Here is a 19,745-nt window from a genome sequence, read left to right as displayed (position 1 = left end):
TATGACCTCAAAGTCAAGTTTTAGTTCCGATATATCAAGCATTGAACGCAAAGGAAAGCTTTTGGTACTCAAGAGAAGTTATAAAGACTTCTGAAGACTTAAAAGATGACAGAAGATGCATAAAACCTTGAAGACTCTGATGAGAACAAGTTCTAATGGAATTGGACTCCGAAGGAAGCAATATCTGAAGGACACGTCAGCATTCTAAGAGACTCTGCCTAGTTTTGTCTTCTTTTAAAGGAACGCTGCTTTCAAGTTCTGATCGTAGTGTTTGTCTTCTTCTGACCACGTGCAAAAACGAACAAAGAACTTTATTGAAAAAGAGAATAACAGATCATTTCAAAAGAAACAAAGGACCCCCCCCCCCCCCCCCCCCCCCCCCCCCCCCTCTAGTACTATCCATTAGAGGCAAAGTTTTCAAATACGATCAAAGCTTCTCAAGGACGAATTTGATGCGTTGGCAATCTTCAAACAATGACTTTCTCATTTCTCTCCTATACAAGGACATGAAAAATTTGAAGAAATCAAGAGAATTCAAGTATTTTTACAAGTGCCAAAACTTTGCATATTCAAAAGCGCACAAACACAAAGAAAATTCTTACAAACTTTATATCTTATAATTTTTTAGTGTCAGAAGTTACCTGAGCTTTAATTTAGTTTACCACTCTTTGAGTACAAAGTACGTAAACACAATCAAACTTATTTAATAAAACTCGGATTGTATAAGTACTCTTGTTTGAGGCAAGGAAGTTTCAAACTTGTGTGTTGGAGCACTTGTAATTTTGTGTGATTATAGTGAAAAATATCTTGGAAGTATAAGGGGACTGGACTAACCTCAGAATATGAGATAAACCATGATAATTTTCTTGAGTTGTCTCATTTCTCTCTGATTATCTTGGAAGTATAATTGACAAAAATAAACGACGTTTATTTATTCAAATTGATAAAGTATATCATTCAACATCACAAAAAACATAAAGGGTAAATATGCGAACAAACTCACATAATCCAAGTTAATAATATACAGCGGCAAAATGTCTAAAAGTAATATGATAAAATTAAATTGATCGAAATATCGATATCTTTGGATCTGCAACGTTGACATCCAAATCATTTATTGAATAACTGATATTTCAATATGAACCATATTAACACCGCAATAAGACGGAAAATCAAACAACGCCGCACAAGACCATAAACAAACAACACCATGTCCAGACGATAAAATCACGAAGAAAAAAGCATAAATTTATGTGAAATCACTTATCTAAATTTAAATATAAAGAAAAAGATGAAAATGATTTCATGTTCAAAAATGACGGAAAAGTACCTTCTCGATAAAGAAATAAAAGAGAGAACCTAAAGAGCAAATTAGAACCTACTTGTTACATTATTTTTAAGTTGTCGAAGCATGAAAATGATGATAGCATTTTATTTTATCTTTTCGGAAAAATAGGGCAAAAAGCCCTAAAATAATGATAGCATTTATTACTTATAAAAAGCCCTAAAATGATGATGTAACAGTTAGGTTAGCTTTCATTTAATAATAACATTGACTATATTTATTGAGTAAATTACATTCATTGTAAGCGTAATTTTGTAAAAAGTAACACTCTTTTTTATAAATTGGCTAAAATATGGTTTTGGTCCCTACAAATATGCTTCGTTTTGGTTTTAATCCCTGTAAATTTTTTTTGTTGTTTTTAGTCCCTGCAAAATATTTTCTTTTTGAAAATAGTCCCTGCAGGGACTATTTTCAAAAACAAAATATTTTGCAGGGGCCTTTTTTTAAATCAAAAGATTTTGCAGGGACTATTTCTCTAATAAATGGGTTCACTCATCATGTGCTACGTGTGTAAATCATCACAAAAGTGGAGCCAGTGACCAAAACCAAAATGAGGCATATTTGCAGGGACCAAAAACAACAAATTTTTTTTACAGGGACTAAAACCAAAACTAGGCATATTTGCAGGGACCAAAACCATATTTTAGCCTTATAAATTTAATGTTACAACCACATTTTTAAATACCCGTAAAGAGTATTCCCTTTAAATAACATTATAAATATTTAAATGGTGCTGCTAACCGGTGCTCCCAGGGCACGGATTAAGGAACAATAAAATTGATGAGTCTCATTTAATTTACTTCAATTAAAATGAAAAGATAGTCAACTTAATTAAAATAGGGAAACACAACATTTAGCACTGTTAATTACAATGGTGATCCTTCTACACACAACAAACATTTCCTTTCATTTGTTTTTCTTTGGAACTCTTTGAATCATTTTTTTAATCCCCTTGTTTCATTTTATAACTTAACAAAAAAAAATCTTCCTATGAATTTTACTCTAATCGGTTTTTTTTTCGTAAATTTTTTTAATCACTTTTTTCTTTCAAACGAATTCACGGAAAAGCCTATGCCCAAACCAGTTTTTTTTTTTCTATGAATTATTTTCTTCCGGTGAAAAAATCTACTTTTTTTTTTTTTTAAATTATTAAAAGTTGTAGAAATATGGTACTGAGATAGCCATTTGAGATGGAAAGGATGCGCGTGTGTAGTAATAGCCATGAATTTGAGAATTGAGAGTATTAAATAGAATTTTTATTAATCTTAATTAGTTGACTTATTTTACATTTTAATTGTGGTAAAATAAATGGAACCCATGAATTAATTGTTTATTATCCAATGCCCTCCCCAGGGCAATGGTTACCATTTCCCAAATTTAAATAACATTATAAAAAGGGTGATAAAGTAGTTTAAATGGAAGGTAAAAATGGAAGAAAAAACTCTTCACAAAAAGGTGTATTCCCTTTATATATTATTGTAGATACAAACTGAATATAATGAACTTGATAGTGATGTACAATATCATTTTTATATAAAACAAAATTTATTGATATACTTCCATTTTAAAAAGAAATGTTGACTTGTGTATCTAGAGCACAAGTTAAAAAGTTAAATACACTATGTTATATCATTGGATCTTGATTTTTCATATGTAATTGTAACCAAAATATCTCATTGATAAAGGGTTTCTCCATAATGACCATGAATGGTTGCTCCTAGAGTCAGGGGCTAAGCCACCACCCGGTGAATCCGGGCACTCGTCCGGGCTCAATCAATACTTTTTTCATATTTCGCCCAGTCCAATAGTCCATTAACCCACTCAAAAAAAAATAAAATTGGACAAACTCTATTTTTACATGCGCCGCACAAGAATTCTTGACTCTATAATTTTTGCCTAGGCTCTATAAAATTCATGGCTCCGCCACTGTCTGGAGTTGCCGATTATGGATTAGCCGATATCACGTAATCCATTTCAATAATTACAACTTGACTCGCTTTTAGTTTTAGATGTGGTCCATTTTTCATTTTAGCTTAAATTGTATATTCAAGTATTGTTTTTAGTTAAGCCTTTAATTCTTTGAGAAAATGGGCACTGATAATGCAGAATTCGGTCAAAAGGTCATTAAAATATGACAAAAAATTGTTCCACCCAAAAATAAAACTGAACATCTTATGAATAATTCGTCTGTTGGTAAAGCTTATTAAACACTTTAACTTAATTATTTGGTTAAATTGTATATTCAATATATTGAAAGGTAAAAAGTTTATTTTTTTCTCAATAAAGCATTGATTTTTAATTTGGTTTTTAGCTCTTTAATTTGTGTTCCAAAGACACAAACTATTATGACATTTATACTATGATGGTCAATATAGAACCTAGGGAATATAGCAAATGAATTAAATTCAATTGAAGACCACTATTTTGTCCACACTTCTCTAGTTCAATTCATTCAAGTATAAATATAAGTCAAAAGGAAGTGACGGTCACACCTAAAAACAAAGAATTGATCTTTGTTGGCATATAAAGATTTCATCAAAATTTTGAGATATCAGATTGTTCAAGGAATGGCAAGATTGCTTAACATAGTGAAATTTGTTCTTTTATTTTTTCCAATAATTTTCTATCACAATGGAGAGTTTTACAATGCTGAACATGTAGAGAATTATCTGCATTGTAATGGCCACGTAGAAAATAGAGATGATGGAAATGAAGATGAAAATGATGATAATGTTGACGATCCCGTGGGGTTAGCTCCTTTAATGGAGGATGTTTAGGCCGGTCATTGTGCAGATGTGGGGTGTTCACCAACCATTGGTGGAGGGTTGGTTGCTTGTTGGGTTTTTTCTCTCTTTTGTTTGCTTTTGGATTTGTGGGGTACTTCCGGTACTCTAACACCTTCGTACTCGTGATTCCTATTTTATTTCTATATGTTTATTTTACCATTAAAAAAATTGCTGACGATGGTCATAACGTTCATATGACAGTCGTCAATTTAAGGAATTGATATGAGCAAGAAATTTATCTTGTAAAATGGTGTTTGGCTATTGATATGGTAACATTTATAAAAGTTCATGTTCTTGTATCAATTTTATATAAGTCTTAAATTTCATCAATTCGATCTTATATATATCATGAAAGGTATATTTTCTTTGTTGATTTTGCATTTGATATGAAATTGGTTGTCTTAAGATATGTTTTGAACTATTAATTGAGAATTGACCCAAGAACCAACTAATTTGTCGATTGGTTTAACAATAGTTCTATCTTAGATTCAAGTGGATCGTGATTTCAGCCGAATCATGTTTTCATTTTTTTTTCAAAAGATAATATAAATTTTAGCATTTATTTATTTATTATTTCAAGTCATTTATTTAATCGTGATTCAACCGATTGAACCAATTAAATCATGATACCTAAATTTCTTGTCGGTTCGGTCTTCTCTTGTTCGATTTTTAAAACACTGTCTTTAAGTAATATTTGCTATGAATTAGGCATGAATTTCTGTAGGGATATTCATCTATAAAATAAATGGACATTTTATAAACAGGCTTACTAATGGACCAGGCACACAGTTTTGAGATACCAATGCCTTTTGATTAGCATTTTTCCATTGAAAAAAAGATTTTGTTAATAAGATTTAGTAACTACTGTTTAAATTTGCTAAAAATTTATAAGATCGTTTTCGCAATCTGCATAGATGTGATATTTATGATATTTCCTCTCTCAAACTTGTCATTGATTTCTACATGAATTAAATTAGTTAACTTAGATAAATGGTTTGCCCTAACAAAACTATATATTGGTATACAGGGATGCATTCAATAAATGTGAAGAGAAATTTGATGTGATTTTAGGGGATCTTTGTGACCCCGATGAATCAAGTTCTTCATTGAATTCTTACGTACACCAAATATTTCTATCGTGTTTGGTAACACAAAAAAGCTAGCTTATAGCTTGTTGGACTAGCTTATAAGCTTGTTTTGATAAAATGAGATGTGTTTGGTAAAAAGCTTTTCTCACTCGCTTATAGCGTTTTTTAAGAAGCTAATCCAAGTAGCTTTTTAGCTTATAGCTTGTAGCTTTTTATACTTTTTTCCCATTTTAACCTTTTCTTAATTTTATTTTATTTTATTATAATAAAAAAAAACTACCCACTATCTTCTTAAACTAACCATGTTTACCATGTATGGCTTTTTAAATTTTCTTGTCCACTTTTTTGTTTTTTTTTTTACTTTGCTCATAATTCATATAATATATAATTTTATATAAAATTTATAATAAATAGTGAAGCAAGTTTAGTTAAATAAAATTCATAAAAATAAAATAAAAATTGTTAAATAAAAAAATTCTATTGAATTCATAAATACATTTATTATTTTGGAGATGAAAATAATTTGAAATATATTTAAATATTTAAAAATAAATGCGTTAAGTGATAAAAATTATATATATGATATTAAAACAAATTAATCAAACATGTCCTTTTATGTCATTTTATATTTATAGTCACTTCAACAGCTAATTTTACCAAACACTTTTAATTTTAATCAGCTAACTTTTCAGCTATAAGCTATCAGCTATCAGCCATCAGCTATAAGCTAGCTTTTCAGCTATCAGCTAGCTTATAACTTTTTTTTACCAAACACACCCCAAGGGTTAAACCAAAGCTTGAGAAAAATGGCATATTTGCAATTCAAGTAAGCCTTTTTGTTTTTGTTTTGTCCCAACCTTATAAATAGTAAAATGATGGATGCAATGTAAGGTTACCGAGGTGCAACATATCTTGGATGACCTAAGTGGGAAGGGTACATTGCCACATAAACACTTTGAAACTGCTCAATATGTTGTACAATCACCATAAACTTTCCCACACGAGACGTAGTCGTAACTCTTGCAACGTTTCGGTAATGCAATCAGACACAGCAAAAGGTAAACTTTATGCTTCCAAAGTTTCATTCTATGTCACAAATATTCTAGAACATGTTCAGTATGTGGATTTTAGAAAGGCTTACAAGATGTGTGGTATTTTGTTTGATGCTTATGTCGCTAGAAATAGAAATGCTAGAGGTCAAATATTTGGTTTTGTGTGTTTCATTCATGTGAAGCAGGTTGACAAGCTTAAGAGTGCTCTGAATAATGTTTTTTTCGGTGATATGGAGGAGGATAGGAAGCGTGAAGCAGTAGGAGGAAAAAATAAGTCGAAGAATAAGATGGATGAAGGAAAAATTATTGAGGAAGAAAAAATTAACGAGGGAGAAAAAAGAGAGGTTGTTGTGGAAAAGTTGGATGTTTGTAGAAAACAAGAATTACAAAAGGTCAAATTATTGGCACGTAGTATAGTGAGGAGAAGAGGGAACAAAAGAGGTTAGGCATTGTTAGTGCGGATATTACTTATGCTGAGATGATTACATGATGGGAAAGATTAAGAAGAAAGCTACAAATTTGTGATGTTATCTTTGCAATTTTAATTCAAGTTCTTACAATTGCAACTCACATATTGCTTGACCAAGAAGGAAGCTACACACGCATCAACTTTTTAATTTTGATTTTCCTCGAACAGTTATGGTAAACAAAGGCAAATGAATTATAATCTCATGAACCCAAAACAAAGTATTAAGGTTGTATTTGCCAAGCAAACAAGAAAGAAAATATCGACTAAAATAAAAATATACAATATAGCCGTCCTAGGTTTTTTAAGTAAGAGAAAGTCCACTTTCTCTCTAAGTTTTCTTTCTCTTTCATTCATTGAGGAATGGTGGTTTTAGGTCATTTTTTGACCTAGAATCACCTCTTTGCATCTTTTACCCCTTTCTTTCAAATTAAATAAGTGGTTTTCACACATATCAATTTTTCATTGTGTTTTTTGTGATTTCGTCGTCTGAGTGCTGTTGTTCGTCGTCTTGTGCGGCGTTTGATTTCGCGTCATGCTGCGGTGTTCGTTTGGTTCATATTGAGAGATAAACCTCACTCAATCACAGATTCAATTAACAATTTATGCGTCAATACAGATCCAGAAGCATGTGTATTTCGATGACTTAGAATTAATCATATTATTTGTAGGCATTTTGTCGTTTTATATTATTAACTTGCGTGTTGTGAGTTTGTTCGCATATTCACTCTTTACGTTTTTAGTGATAATGAACATGTTATTATATGTGATGTACTCTATCAATTTGAATGAATGATGCATATCGTTTTATTTTTGTTCAAAATAAAAAGGGTTAAATATGTTTTTAGTCCCTGCATTTTGCGTGACTTTAAAGAATAATCCTTACATTTTAATAAATGTTTTTAAAATCCCTAAATTTTTCCTCCGTTATCATAAATGGTTCCTGCTATCAATTTTCTAACGGAAGCTGACGTGGCAGATGATGGGCCCCACACATTAAATAAATGTAAATTAATAAAATGATTAGTGTTAGTTAATTTAATTAATTAAGACAAAATTAAAACAAAAAAAATAGAAGAAATTGAAGACCGTACATCTTAGAACACAAAATTTCACCAACTCCTCCTTCAATTTTTTTTTTTTTCACCAACTCCCTTCGTCGTAACACTGCAGTGGCTGATATCACCACTACCCACAAACACCTCCACCAACAGCCTTTAACATCTCTTCATCAGCATATAGCATATAGTTCATTTCATTGATAGTATTTCCATTTCACTCTCATAAGCCTAAACCCTTTTTCTCTTCACCTTTCCCTTCTAAAAACAACAAACACACCCAAACCTTTCATTCTATTGTTTCACCTGCGACAATTTTAAAGACAGATTTCGACCCAACATCATTGTTCTTCCCGACATCTCGGATCACACAAACAAACAAACAACAATTGTCATCTTCCTTCCTTCCTTTCATGGCGGCTGGTCCAACAACAACCACCACCTCCGATCGACCTACCATTGTGGGTCCCACAACCGCTCCTCTTCTAGCACATCCTCCATCGTTGTGGAGATGGAGGAAGGAAAAGGGTTTGGAAGTTGATGAACTCGGACCACTGTTTCTCAGTAAGCCTCGAGCCATGGTGAAGGGAAAGATTGAAAAAGGAAGGAAGATGAACAAAGTTGGGAAAGGAGAGACCGGTGATTTTGCGAGCAAGTGGTACAAAAGCAAATTCATAAACATGTATAAAAGGGTCTTGAATACTAGTGGGTTCCTTGTTGGACAGAAAAGGTTTGTAGTTGTGGCATGGCAATGGGGCGTGTGGGGACGGGTTTTATCTTCCCCGTCCCCATACCCGATTCTCGTATACTTACCTGTTACCCTACCCATATCCAACGGGGATGAGAAGTTAAATCTCATCCCCGTCTCCGACGGATTCGGGTATCCCCGTCTCCGCATTGAATAATTTTTTTAATAAAAAATAGAAATTTTTTTGCATCCCCAAGAGCAACGTTGTAATACATTATCCAACAATAAGTTCACTTTCACATTTGTTAGACAAAATGATTTAATTGATCCTTTAAATATCAATGATAGTTTTTATTAACATGACAATTATCAAACAAAATAACATAATGTATCAACATAAAATAATTTTTTACATTTGGAACAGGTTCGGGTATGGGTACCTATATACCCGTGTTTTGAGATCGGGGAAAACCCATACCCATATCCAAACCCAGTCAAAACGGGGAAAATCCGTCAAAATTGAGTTTGATTCGGGCGGGTAACCACATATATGAGTTTTGTTGTCATGCCTTTGTGCATCACAAAAGAGGAAGAGGAAGAAGAAATTTGTGAATTTTAGGGATTGGAATCCATATGAAATGGGTTGGATCCATGAGTTGGGTCTTGTTTTACCCATTTCGTTTGGCACAATCCATTTAAAAAAGTAAAAATTAAATAAAATTAATGCCACCTCACCATTCTGTTTGATGACTGGATAAAAATTGATGGCATGAACTATTTATGCTAACAGAGGAAAAATGTAGGAATTTTAAAAACCTTTATTGAAATGTAGGGAATATTCTTCAAAATCGCATAAAATTTAGGGACCAAAAACATAATAAAAAAGCAAATTTTGACTATCAAGTTCGTGTGATCAAAGTTTTAGCCTCATTTACAATTTAAAACTAGTTACATACTTTTTAAACAATTTTTGTGAAATGATACCTCAATCTTCCTTAAAAAAAATAAATACTACCTCAATCTTCCTTTAAAAAATATAAAAAATACTACCCCAATCCCAAATTATAAATCTTCAACCTAAGAGCGCTTATATGAGATGGAACGAGTCTCTTCTAGCTTAACCAAGGTCCTGGGTTCGAATCCAGCCTTGGGCATGCAACAACGTTAAAATTCTTATGGAGAGCCTGCCGCCCATTTGAGTCTCACAATACTCGAGGGATTAGTCTCGCAGTTGCGCGCGGAGGATATCCGGTTTATAAAAATATATATATATATATATATATATATATATATATATATATATATATATATATATATATATATATATAAATCCTCACCTTTTTGTAGAAGAATTATTGAACCGTTTGAGTGCTTTGTTTCCCAACTCGCAAACCCGGTCCGATTTTTTATCTCTCTCGGTTCATTCCCTAAAACGATTCTATATATCAAAATCTCGCTCTCTATTACACAACACATTTCCATTTCTGTTATCAAAATTTCTTTCTCCACACACAATCGCAACAACCATCACCAATGGCGGTGAATCTCACCGCAAACGCTATTACGGCGATAATCGCCGGCGACGTCGACGCAAAACCGTTACTTCAAGTTCTCGATATTGCAACAATCGTAAGTACCAAAAACTCTCAACAACAGCGTTACCGTCTTCTTCTCTCCGACGCCGTTTCGTCTCATCACGCTATGCTCGCTGCTCAACTCAACGACCGAGTCAATACCGGTCGAGTTAAGCAAGGTTCCATCGTTCAGCTTCTCGATTACATTTGCACTCCGCTTCAGAATCGCAAGTATTTCTCTTCACTTTTTTTTGTTGCTTAATTTGTTGTTCGATTAAGTGATTAATGTGATTATTTGATTTTCGGTGTATTTAGATTGTTTCGATTTGAATTTTGTGTGCTTTATGCTTTTTAGGTTATTTAAGGTGAATCTAGAACGTTCTAGAAGTTGCGTTCGAAGAATTAGTGTATGAATTAAGATATGGTACTTCGTTGATGAAATGTGATAGTTGAACTAAGTTTTAGTTTCTTGTGATAGTTGAAATTTGAATTTCATGTGATTTTCACTTTTTATTAGATCATTTATAGTTTGAACTTAAAACCTTCTAGAAGTTGCATTTGTAAGAATTAGATTATGGAACCTCATTGATGAAATGTGATATTTGAACTAAGGTCTAGTTTCTTGTGATTGTTGAATTGAGATTTTTGAAATTTGAATTTTATGTTCATTTCACTTTTTAGGTCATTTTGAGTTTGAACCTAATCGTTCCAGAAGTTGCATTTCAAAGAATTAGGATATGGAACCTTGTTGATGAAATGTGATAACTGACTTTTAGTTTCTTGTGATAGTTTAATTAAGATTTTGTTGCAATTTGAATTTTATGTACATTTCACTTTATAGAACATTCTAATTTTGAACATAAAACGTTCTGTTAGATGTATTTGGAATCAGTGTTGTTAGATCGTGGAAAATAGTCGCTATTTGACAAGATTTTGAACTGAATAGTGTATCGTGAAACAATAGCGATTTGTTCTAATTGTGCCATGTTTTGACAGCTATTTGACAACACTGTTGTAATAGTTCTATTGTTTACTTAAGTTTTAGTTTCTTGTAATACATGTTGTCAGAAATGCTTTAGTTCAACTGGATTACATCAGCGTTACTATGGATTACAAGTGTTATCAACAATGTTTTAGTTTAAATTTTCTTAAGACACATTTGGAATTCATTTTGTCAATCACATATTCCATAAAATAGCAGTTTGTTCAAATCCGTCCACAATACAGTGTTACGCCTATGGTTGCTATTTGACAACACTTTGTACCAAATAGTGTATTGTGAAACAGTAGCAATTTGTTCAAATTGTGCCCTGCTATAGTAGCTATTTGACAATAACACTGTTGTAATCCATTGGTTTAGTTAAATTTTTTGCTCAAGTTTTACTTTCTTGTATCGCTTGGGTTAATTTTTAGTGTAAGAATTAGGATACGATAACTCAGTTATGAACTGTCAATTGCGATAGTTGAATTAAGTTTTAGTTTCTTGTCATAGTTGAAGTAAGATTCTTGTGATTTGAATTTTATGTGAAATTCAGTTTTGTATCATTCCAATTTTCAACCTAAAATGTTATTGATGATACAATTGATTATTTTACACGAGTGTTAGCTTCTTCTATCTCCTGGGAGAATGATTAGTGATAGAATTAGGATATGGAACCTCAGTGATGAATTGTGATAGTTGAATTACGTTTTGGTTTCTTGTGATAGTTTACTTAAGATTGTTGTGCTTGAATTCTATGCGAAATTCAGTTTTTGTATCATTCCAAATTTTCAACCTAAAATGTTAATAGATGATGCATTTGATTATTTTATATAAGTGTTAGCTTCTTGTGGCTCTTGGGCGAATGATTAATGTTATGGAACCTCGGTAATGAACTGTGATAGTCTAATTAAGTTTTAGTCTCTTGTGATACTCTTGTTAAGATTGTTGCGATTTGAATATTATGTGAATTTCAGTTTTTGCATCATTCCAAAATTTCAACCTAAAACGTTACAGATGATGCATTTGGTTACTTTAAGTGTTTTCTTCTTTGGTCATTTAACAAATGATTAGTGATATGGATTGGAACCTTAGTGAAGAATTGTGATAATTGAATTAAGTTTTAGTTTCTTGTGATAGTTTAATTAAGATTGTTGCGATTTGAACTTTATGCGAATTTCATTGTTTGCATCATTCCAATTTTCACCCTAAACATTATAGATGATACATTAGAGCTTATGGATGTTTAAGAGTTGAAAGAATGTTACGGATGAAATGTATCATAACTGACTTTAGGTTTATTCTCTAAACTTGATTCATGTGCTTCTGTGTTTGTTTTTCCTTGTGCAGGATTATTATGGTGCTTAACATGGAAACCATAATACCTGATTGTGAAATCATTGGGAATCCAAAGTCATTTGTGGATTCAGAGTTACCAGTTCAGAAAGCATTGCCTGATAACACTGTGGCTGGTTCGTCCAGAAGTATTAATAATTTGGCTGCTCAAAATGCTGGTAGTAATGGGCAGAATTTCAGGCCAACAGTTCAACCTCCATACCAACCTCCTCCGCTTTACAAAGGTCGTGGTGCAGTTATGAAAAATGAGGCGCCAGCACGTGTAATACCTATAGCTGCTTTAAATCCCTATCAGGGTAGGTGGGCCATCAAGGCAAGGGTTACTGCAAAAGGGGATTTGCGCCGCTATAACAATGCTCGTGGAGATGGAAAAGTCTTCTCGTTTGATCTCCTTGATTCTGATGGAGGTGAAATACGGGTAACTTGCTTTAATGCTGTTGTTGACCGTTTCTATGAAGCAATTGAGGTTGGTAAAGTTTACTTGATATCGAAAGGTAGCTTGAAACCCGCACAGAAGAATTTCAACCATTTGAAGAATGAATGGGAAATTATGCTGGATTTAAATTCAACGATTGAGCTTTGCCCAGATGAGGATGGTTCTATACCTAGACAGCAATTCTCCTTCAGACCTATCAGTGACATTGAGATTGTTGAGAATAACGCTATCCTTGATGTTATTGGGGTTGTGACATCTGTGAATCCTTCAGTTCCCATCTTAAGGAAGAATGGAATGGAAACACTGAGAAGGGTTTTGAATCTGAAGGACAATTCTGGCAAGAGTGTTGAGCTAACACTTTGGGGTGAATTCTGCAACAGGGAAGGACAAAAGCTTCAAGAGATGGTGGATGCTGGGGTTTTCCCCGTTTTAGCAGTAAAGGCTGGGAAAGTTAATGAATTCAGTGGAAAGTCTATAGGCTCTATTTCTACTACACAGCTTTTCATAAATCCCGATTTCCCTGAGGCTCAGACCTTAAGAAACTGGTTTGATCAAGTTGGGAAAGATTCTGCTTCTCTATCCATTTCTAAGGACATCACTCATGGAGGACCCAAAAATGAGATACGCAAAACTGTGTCTCAAATTAAAGATGAAGGTCTAGGGCGTTCAGGCAAGCCAGACTGGATAACAATGAGGGCAACCGTATCATTCATGAGGACCGATCCGTTTTGTTACACAGCTTGCCCTCTGATGATTGGAGATCGACCGTGCAATAAGAAAGTGACGAAGTCAGGAGACACAAAATGGCAGTGTGATAGATGCAACCAGGAGTTTGAGGAATGTGATTATCGTTACCTTCTCCAAGCTCAAATCCAGGATCATTCAGGATTAACTTGGGTAACTGCTTTCCAGGAAGCAGGGGAGGAGATTATGGGGTACCCAGCAAAAGATTTGTATGTGTTGAAGTATGAACAGGAGGATGATGAGAAGTTTGGAGATATAATCAAGAGTAGACTCTTCAATGAGTTTGTGTTTAGGCTGAAAATCAAAGAGGAATTATATAATGAGGAACAGAAGGTGAAGATTACAGTAGTTAAGGCAGATAAGGTGAATTATTCTGCAGAGAGTAGGTACATGCTTGATTTTATTTCCAAGTTCCGTAGGCAGTGATTATAGCTTGGTTGCAGCATATTTTCATGTGATTAGCCATACATATTGGCATTAGTCTATAAGCTTAACGTAGAGTCGAGTATCCATGATTACGGATTATTGCATCATACGTGTAATCACAATACGTTTTTATCGGCTATTATTATTCGACTTACAGTCTGATAGTTTGTTTTAAATTTTCTGTCAGCTATGAGCCATACATGTTGGCATTAGTATACAAGCTTTACATAGAATTGACTATTAGTGATTATGGATTATTGCATCATACGTGTAAACGGTAATCACACTACGTTTATCAACCATTATTCTACGTATTGTCTGATCTTATGTTTTAAATTTCCTGTCAGCTATGTTTATCCTTCATATTGGACTATTTCAAAATGAAATCTGCCATAAATCTGCTAGTTAGTTTTGTTCCCATCAGCAGAATCTTGTAATAATCGGTTTCTATGATGTATGAAAATGAACATCTCATTTAAATAATTGAGAAGCTTCTGCTCAAGTTGAGTTCAAAAGTTAGATATTAGTTAACACACAAGACAGTTCAATTCATTACTGAAGAACATTACATATACTGATATACACATCATGATAAGAAAAGGAAAAAAAAAGGTCCCGAGCAGCACAACAGAAATTTATCAGCGTCGCTTGACGGGATCGAAATTGGACACAGCGATCACCGCACCTATAATGACTACAACCACAACTCCCCCAGCTGCAATGCTGAGCAAGAAGTTCTTGAGAGAAGGTGAAACGGCCGCTTCAGCCACATCAGGAACCACCATTGAAGCTGTCAATGCTGCCGCTGTGAGCCCCGATACAACTTTCTCCTTCATGGAAGCCCTAACTTGAAATCTTCCATTGCGTTTCAAAGATTCCGTAGCCTTTGAAGACCGAAGAGGCGGTGGATTGAAGAATGCCTCGGAGCTATTCATCACCACCCTCTTCTGGCTGGTGTAAGTTAGTGGCATTGCCACTGAAACTGCAGAAGTGGAAGCCATTCCTTTTCTATAGGTTGTTTCTTCTTCCCCTGCTAGCTCTTAACTTGCTTGATGCTTGTGTGTATAATTAGGAAATGGGTTTGGTGTGATTTTGCGTTTTGCTTTGAGTGGAAAGGGCGGTGGAGGCATGCGTGGAATGAGAGGTGGACATTTTGGGCATATTTGCATGAATCTGATGTGGCAGCTTCTCCATTGGAAATTGACAGATAAGGTTATCTCATTGTTCAAATGTTCAATCAGCATCTATTAAATTGAAAGTGACAATTCACTAAGGAGCATAATTGAAGTTGTACGAAATAACAGATTCTGATTTTGAATGGGTTTGTTCAAATTCGGTATTTGGGTTAACCTTTTTAAAAAATAGAAAATGTAATCACAATGATATACCATGATATCTGTAATTGTAAATTTCTACAATGTTCAATAAATAAAACGTGTATTGAAATTTGGCAAAATCATGCTTTGTCAACGCACACCATAGTGAAATATGATTGTATTCGTGTAAAATAATTTATTCCTTGTCTCTTGAGTGGACAGTTTTTAAACTCTCAACCAACCTTCTTTAAATCAACAAGGTTCAAATACCCAACCTATATTTTGAAGTTCATATGGAAAGGACAATTTCAAATCTTAATCTTATTGAAGACCTTCTCCTCAAAAAAAAAAAAAAAAAAAGTCTTGTCGAAGACCATCAAAACTAGAAAAAAGTCACAATCCCTTTCTTTATTGATTTTGAATGAACAATCCTTCCTTTACATAGTATTCTATATAAATTTAAAATTATGAAATTTATTTTTTTGGTCAAATAAAGTATGCATTAAACACAAAAATTAGTGGTGAAAGAATACCACCCCCAGGTCTGCTGATTTTGGGAAAATTTCAATCGCAACGGTAATTAACTACCGTTGAGGAGGCCAACTACAGTTAATTACGGTTGCAATCACCAAACAGTAGTCATGGAAAAATGGTCTTGTAACACCCACGGCTGACGAGGGCAGGGGAGTGATCGCCGGTGCACAAGGCACGACAATGAGCAGCTCCCGACAGCTTATAGAGGAACCGAATCACATCGGAATGAGAGGAATCCTGAGGCCGTGTAGGTATGAGACTACATGGTTGAAGGGATGCTTATAAGAATTGTTTGGTACTACCTATATCAACAAGATGCATCTTCTTTTTGGTAGCTCATTCCATAAGAACTCCATAGTTAAGCCTACAATTGGTATCAAAGCAGACCTCTCCCAGTACGGTGTGGTTCGGGGACGAACCAAGCGAAAGCTGGTGGGCATGTAACACCCACGGCTGACGAGGGCAGGGGAGTGATCGCCGGTGCACAAGGCACGACATTGAGCGGCTCCCGACAGCTTATAGAGGAATCGAATCACATCGGAATGAGAGGAACCCTGAGGCCGTGTAGGTAATTATATGATATTATATTTGTTTGTGTCATGGAAACATATATGTTTAGTTTTTTTGAATAAGAAAAAGATATGCATAGTTTGTTACAATATAAAGGTGCAAAATATATATATATATATATGTATATATATATGGCATTTCAAATGAGAGGAGTGGTTATTATGAGAGATGAGAGGACTTAATAATAACCATTGGATCTAAACTATTCATGTTACTTCATCAATAGCTATAGCTTTGCAGTCAATTAAAACAAAAAACACAGCTTGAATGTTTTTTTTTTCTATTTTCCATTTTCGTGACCCATTTCTTATCAATTGATTAAATTTTTTAAAAAGGGTTAATTGAAGTTGGATTTGAACAATAGTAGAACTAAACTATAATTTCACTCTTAACCAAATCAGCTTGTGATTATTTGTTAGTCTTCTACGAAATTACTCTAACTAATTGGAATTTCTCTCCCAAAGCTATCATAATTTTTCTTTTCTTTGACAAAATCTTATTATGTTTTCTTTCTACAATTTTGAAGAAAAGACATCTACACCTTTTTTGAAGAAAAGACATCTTCAATTTTACTTTTATTAAAATCAAAATTTTATAAAAATAATCATAACATTATGCAACGCCAAAAAAAATTATACGCAGTAGCGTAACAAAAAACCAGACACACATAAAGTATTACTCTAAACACTAATGTGTGAATGTGTGTGTATTTGTGAGGTTGAAGAAAGAAAATAAAAATATTTGGTATCATTAAATTACAGTGTGAATAAAAATATTTGTGAGGTTGTGATGATTAAACGATATTGAAATTAAATATATAAAAGATAATAAAATTCCTTTGAAAAAAAAGGTAATAAAACTAATTGGGACCTCCTTAAAAAAAATTAAATGCAACGGTTAAAAAAAATTAAATGGAAGAAAAAAACATATTGAAATATAATATTAAAAAATAAAAGAAAAGGTTCCCAACGTAAATTGAAGAGAGATACTTGTGAAATAAATTGTCAAGAAGTTGTTTTTTGAAGTAGCATTCAACAACTTTTGGCCAAAGCTCATTCCATTCAATTTTATGCATTAAAAAAAGTACATTTTTTAGTAAGTACTTAATTGATATTGTATTTGGCCCAACTTCTCCTTAAAAATGTATCGAAGTTGAAAAAAATACCGGGACAAACGGTATCTTATTCGCCCACAACGACAATGTAGAAGCAACTGAATTTGAGAGAAAAATTGGAAAATAGTTAAAAATAAAAAATTGTAAAATAGTTAAAATTTTTAAAAATATAAAAATTGGAAAATAGTTAAAAAAAAATTGATGAGGTAGCACTCAACCAAGCAACACTAAAAAAATTATATGCATTAACGTAACAAAAAAAACAGACAGACAGACATAAAACATTACTCTAAACGTTAATGTGTGTGTGTGTATATTCACGAGGTTGAAGAAAGGAAATAAAAATATTTGGAATCATTAAATGACAGCATGAATAAAAATATTTGTGAGGTTGTGATAATTAAACGATATTGAAATTAAATATATAAGTGATAAAAAGATAATAAAATTTCTTTTAAAAAAAAGATAAAATTAAATGGAACCTCCTTAAAAAATTAAATGGAACGGTTGAAAAAAATAAAGTTAAATGGAAGAAAAAAAACATATTGAAATATAATATTAAAAATTAAAGAAAAGATTCTCAACGTGAGTTGAAAAGAGGTGTTTGTGAAATAAATTGTCGAGAAATAGTTTTTTAAAGTAACATTCAACAGCTTCTTGTCAAAACTCATTCCATTAAATTTTATGCGTTCAAAAAATGTTCTTTTTTAGTAAGTACTTAATTGATATTGTGTTTGGCTAACTTCTTCTTAAAAATGTAGAGAAGTTTGAAAAAAGTCGGGTCAAACGATACCTTAATCTCCTACAACGGCAATGTATAAGCAACTGAATTTGGGAGAAAAAAATTTAAAAATAGTTAAAAATATAAAAATTCGAAAATAATTAAAAGTTATTAAAAATATAAAAATTAGAAAATAATTAAAAAAATTGGTTAGGGACAAAAATGGAAATTCATAGGTCAACCTTAAAAAAAACTTAACCAATTAATAATTTGCCAAATTACCCCTTATAGGGGCAAAATGGTAAATTCAAAGGACATTTCTTTTTATATAAGTATAAGTATATACATAGATATTTAGGCTTCTATAAAAAATAAAAGCAACAATTTTGTCCCTGACAAAATTAGAAAGTATCAATTTTTTTTTTGATGAAGAGGAAATTAAAAGACAAGAAAATCAAACTAGCCAATTCGCTGCCCAAATACTCCAGAGGTATCCGCAAGCATGATGATATCCAATTGAGATGGAGGAGAAGTCCACATCTTCAAGGAGTCAGTATTAGTTGCACCAAATTTAGCCAAGCAGTCAGCACATTCGTTCCCTTCTCTCAAAGTATGACTAAATGAGACCACCCATGGAAGAGAAGAAAGCTTCCTAAGGAGAGAAAGTAAAGATGCATGAGGATGAAAATCCTTTTGTTTAGTATCAAGAATAAGATCCAAAGCTACTTGAGAGTCAGATTCCATGATGATAGACCTATAACCAAGATCCCACGCCAACTGAAGACCCTTCCAAATAGCTGAAAGTTCAGCAAACGAATTAGTAGCTCTTCCACAAGATCCGGAAAAACCATGAATCCAATTCCCCCTATTGTTTCTCAAAAGACCTCCAAAACCTGCATTACCAGGATTACCAAAAGAAGATCCGTCTACATTGATTTTAATAAAGTCTTCCGGTGGATATCTTTTTATCACTTATATATTTAATTTCAATATCGTTTAATCATCACAACCTCACAAATATTTTTATTCATGCTGTCATTTAATGATTCCAAATATTTTTATTTCCTTTCTTCAACCTCGCGAATACACACGCACATTAACGTTTAGAGTAATATTTTATATCCGTCTGTCTGTTTTTTTTTTGTTACGCTAATTCATATAATTTTTTTAGTGTTGCTTGGTTGAGTGCTACCTCACCAATTTTTTTTAACTATTTTTCAATTTTTATATTTTTAAAAACTTTTAACTATTTTACAATTTTTTAATTTTAACTATTTTCCAATTTTTTCTCCCAAATTCAGTTGTTTCTACACCGCTGTTGTGGGCGAATAAGATACCATTTGACCTGTTATTTTTTTTCAACTTCTCTACATTTTTAAGGAGAAGTTAGGCCAAATACAATATCAATTAAGTACTTACTAAAAAATGTACTTTTTTTAATGCATAAAATTGAATGGAATGAGCTTTGGTCAAAAGTTGTTGAATGCTACTT

At 32.9% G+C, this 19,745-nt stretch overlaps 2 protein-coding genes across 2 annotated transcripts; one reads left to right on the top strand and one right to left on the bottom strand.

Moving 5' to 3' along the window:
- Positions 1–9,877: 9,877 nt before the first annotated feature.
- LOC25486480 (replication protein A 70 kDa DNA-binding subunit A) lies at positions 9,878–14,334 on the top strand. The gene is made up of 2 exons (XM_013608059.3): positions 9,878–10,288; positions 12,387–14,334. Exons 1-2 carry the CDS (start codon positions 10,017–10,019, stop codon positions 13,996–13,998), a joined length of 1,884 nt encoding a protein of 627 aa, XP_013463513.1. The 5' UTR covers positions 9,878–10,016; the 3' UTR covers positions 13,999–14,334.
- Positions 14,335–14,472: 138 nt separating this feature from the next.
- LOC25486479 (uncharacterized) lies at positions 14,473–15,271 on the bottom strand. The gene has a single exon (XM_013608058.3). The coding sequence runs from the start codon at positions 14,997–14,999 to the stop codon at positions 14,637–14,639; it is 363 nt and encodes a 120-aa protein (XP_013463512.1). The 5' UTR covers positions 15,000–15,271; the 3' UTR covers positions 14,473–14,636.
- Between the last annotated feature and the right edge of the window lie 4,474 nt (positions 15,272–19,745).

This window comes from Medicago truncatula, chromosome 2 (assembly GCF_003473485.1).
Source record: "Medicago truncatula cultivar Jemalong A17 chromosome 2, MtrunA17r5.0-ANR, whole genome shotgun sequence".
NCBI classification, from domain to species: Eukaryota; Viridiplantae; Streptophyta; class Magnoliopsida; order Fabales; family Fabaceae; genus Medicago; species Medicago truncatula.
Note: the sequence above shows the minus strand (reverse complement) of the source record. Positions and strands in the feature narration are given on the sequence as shown.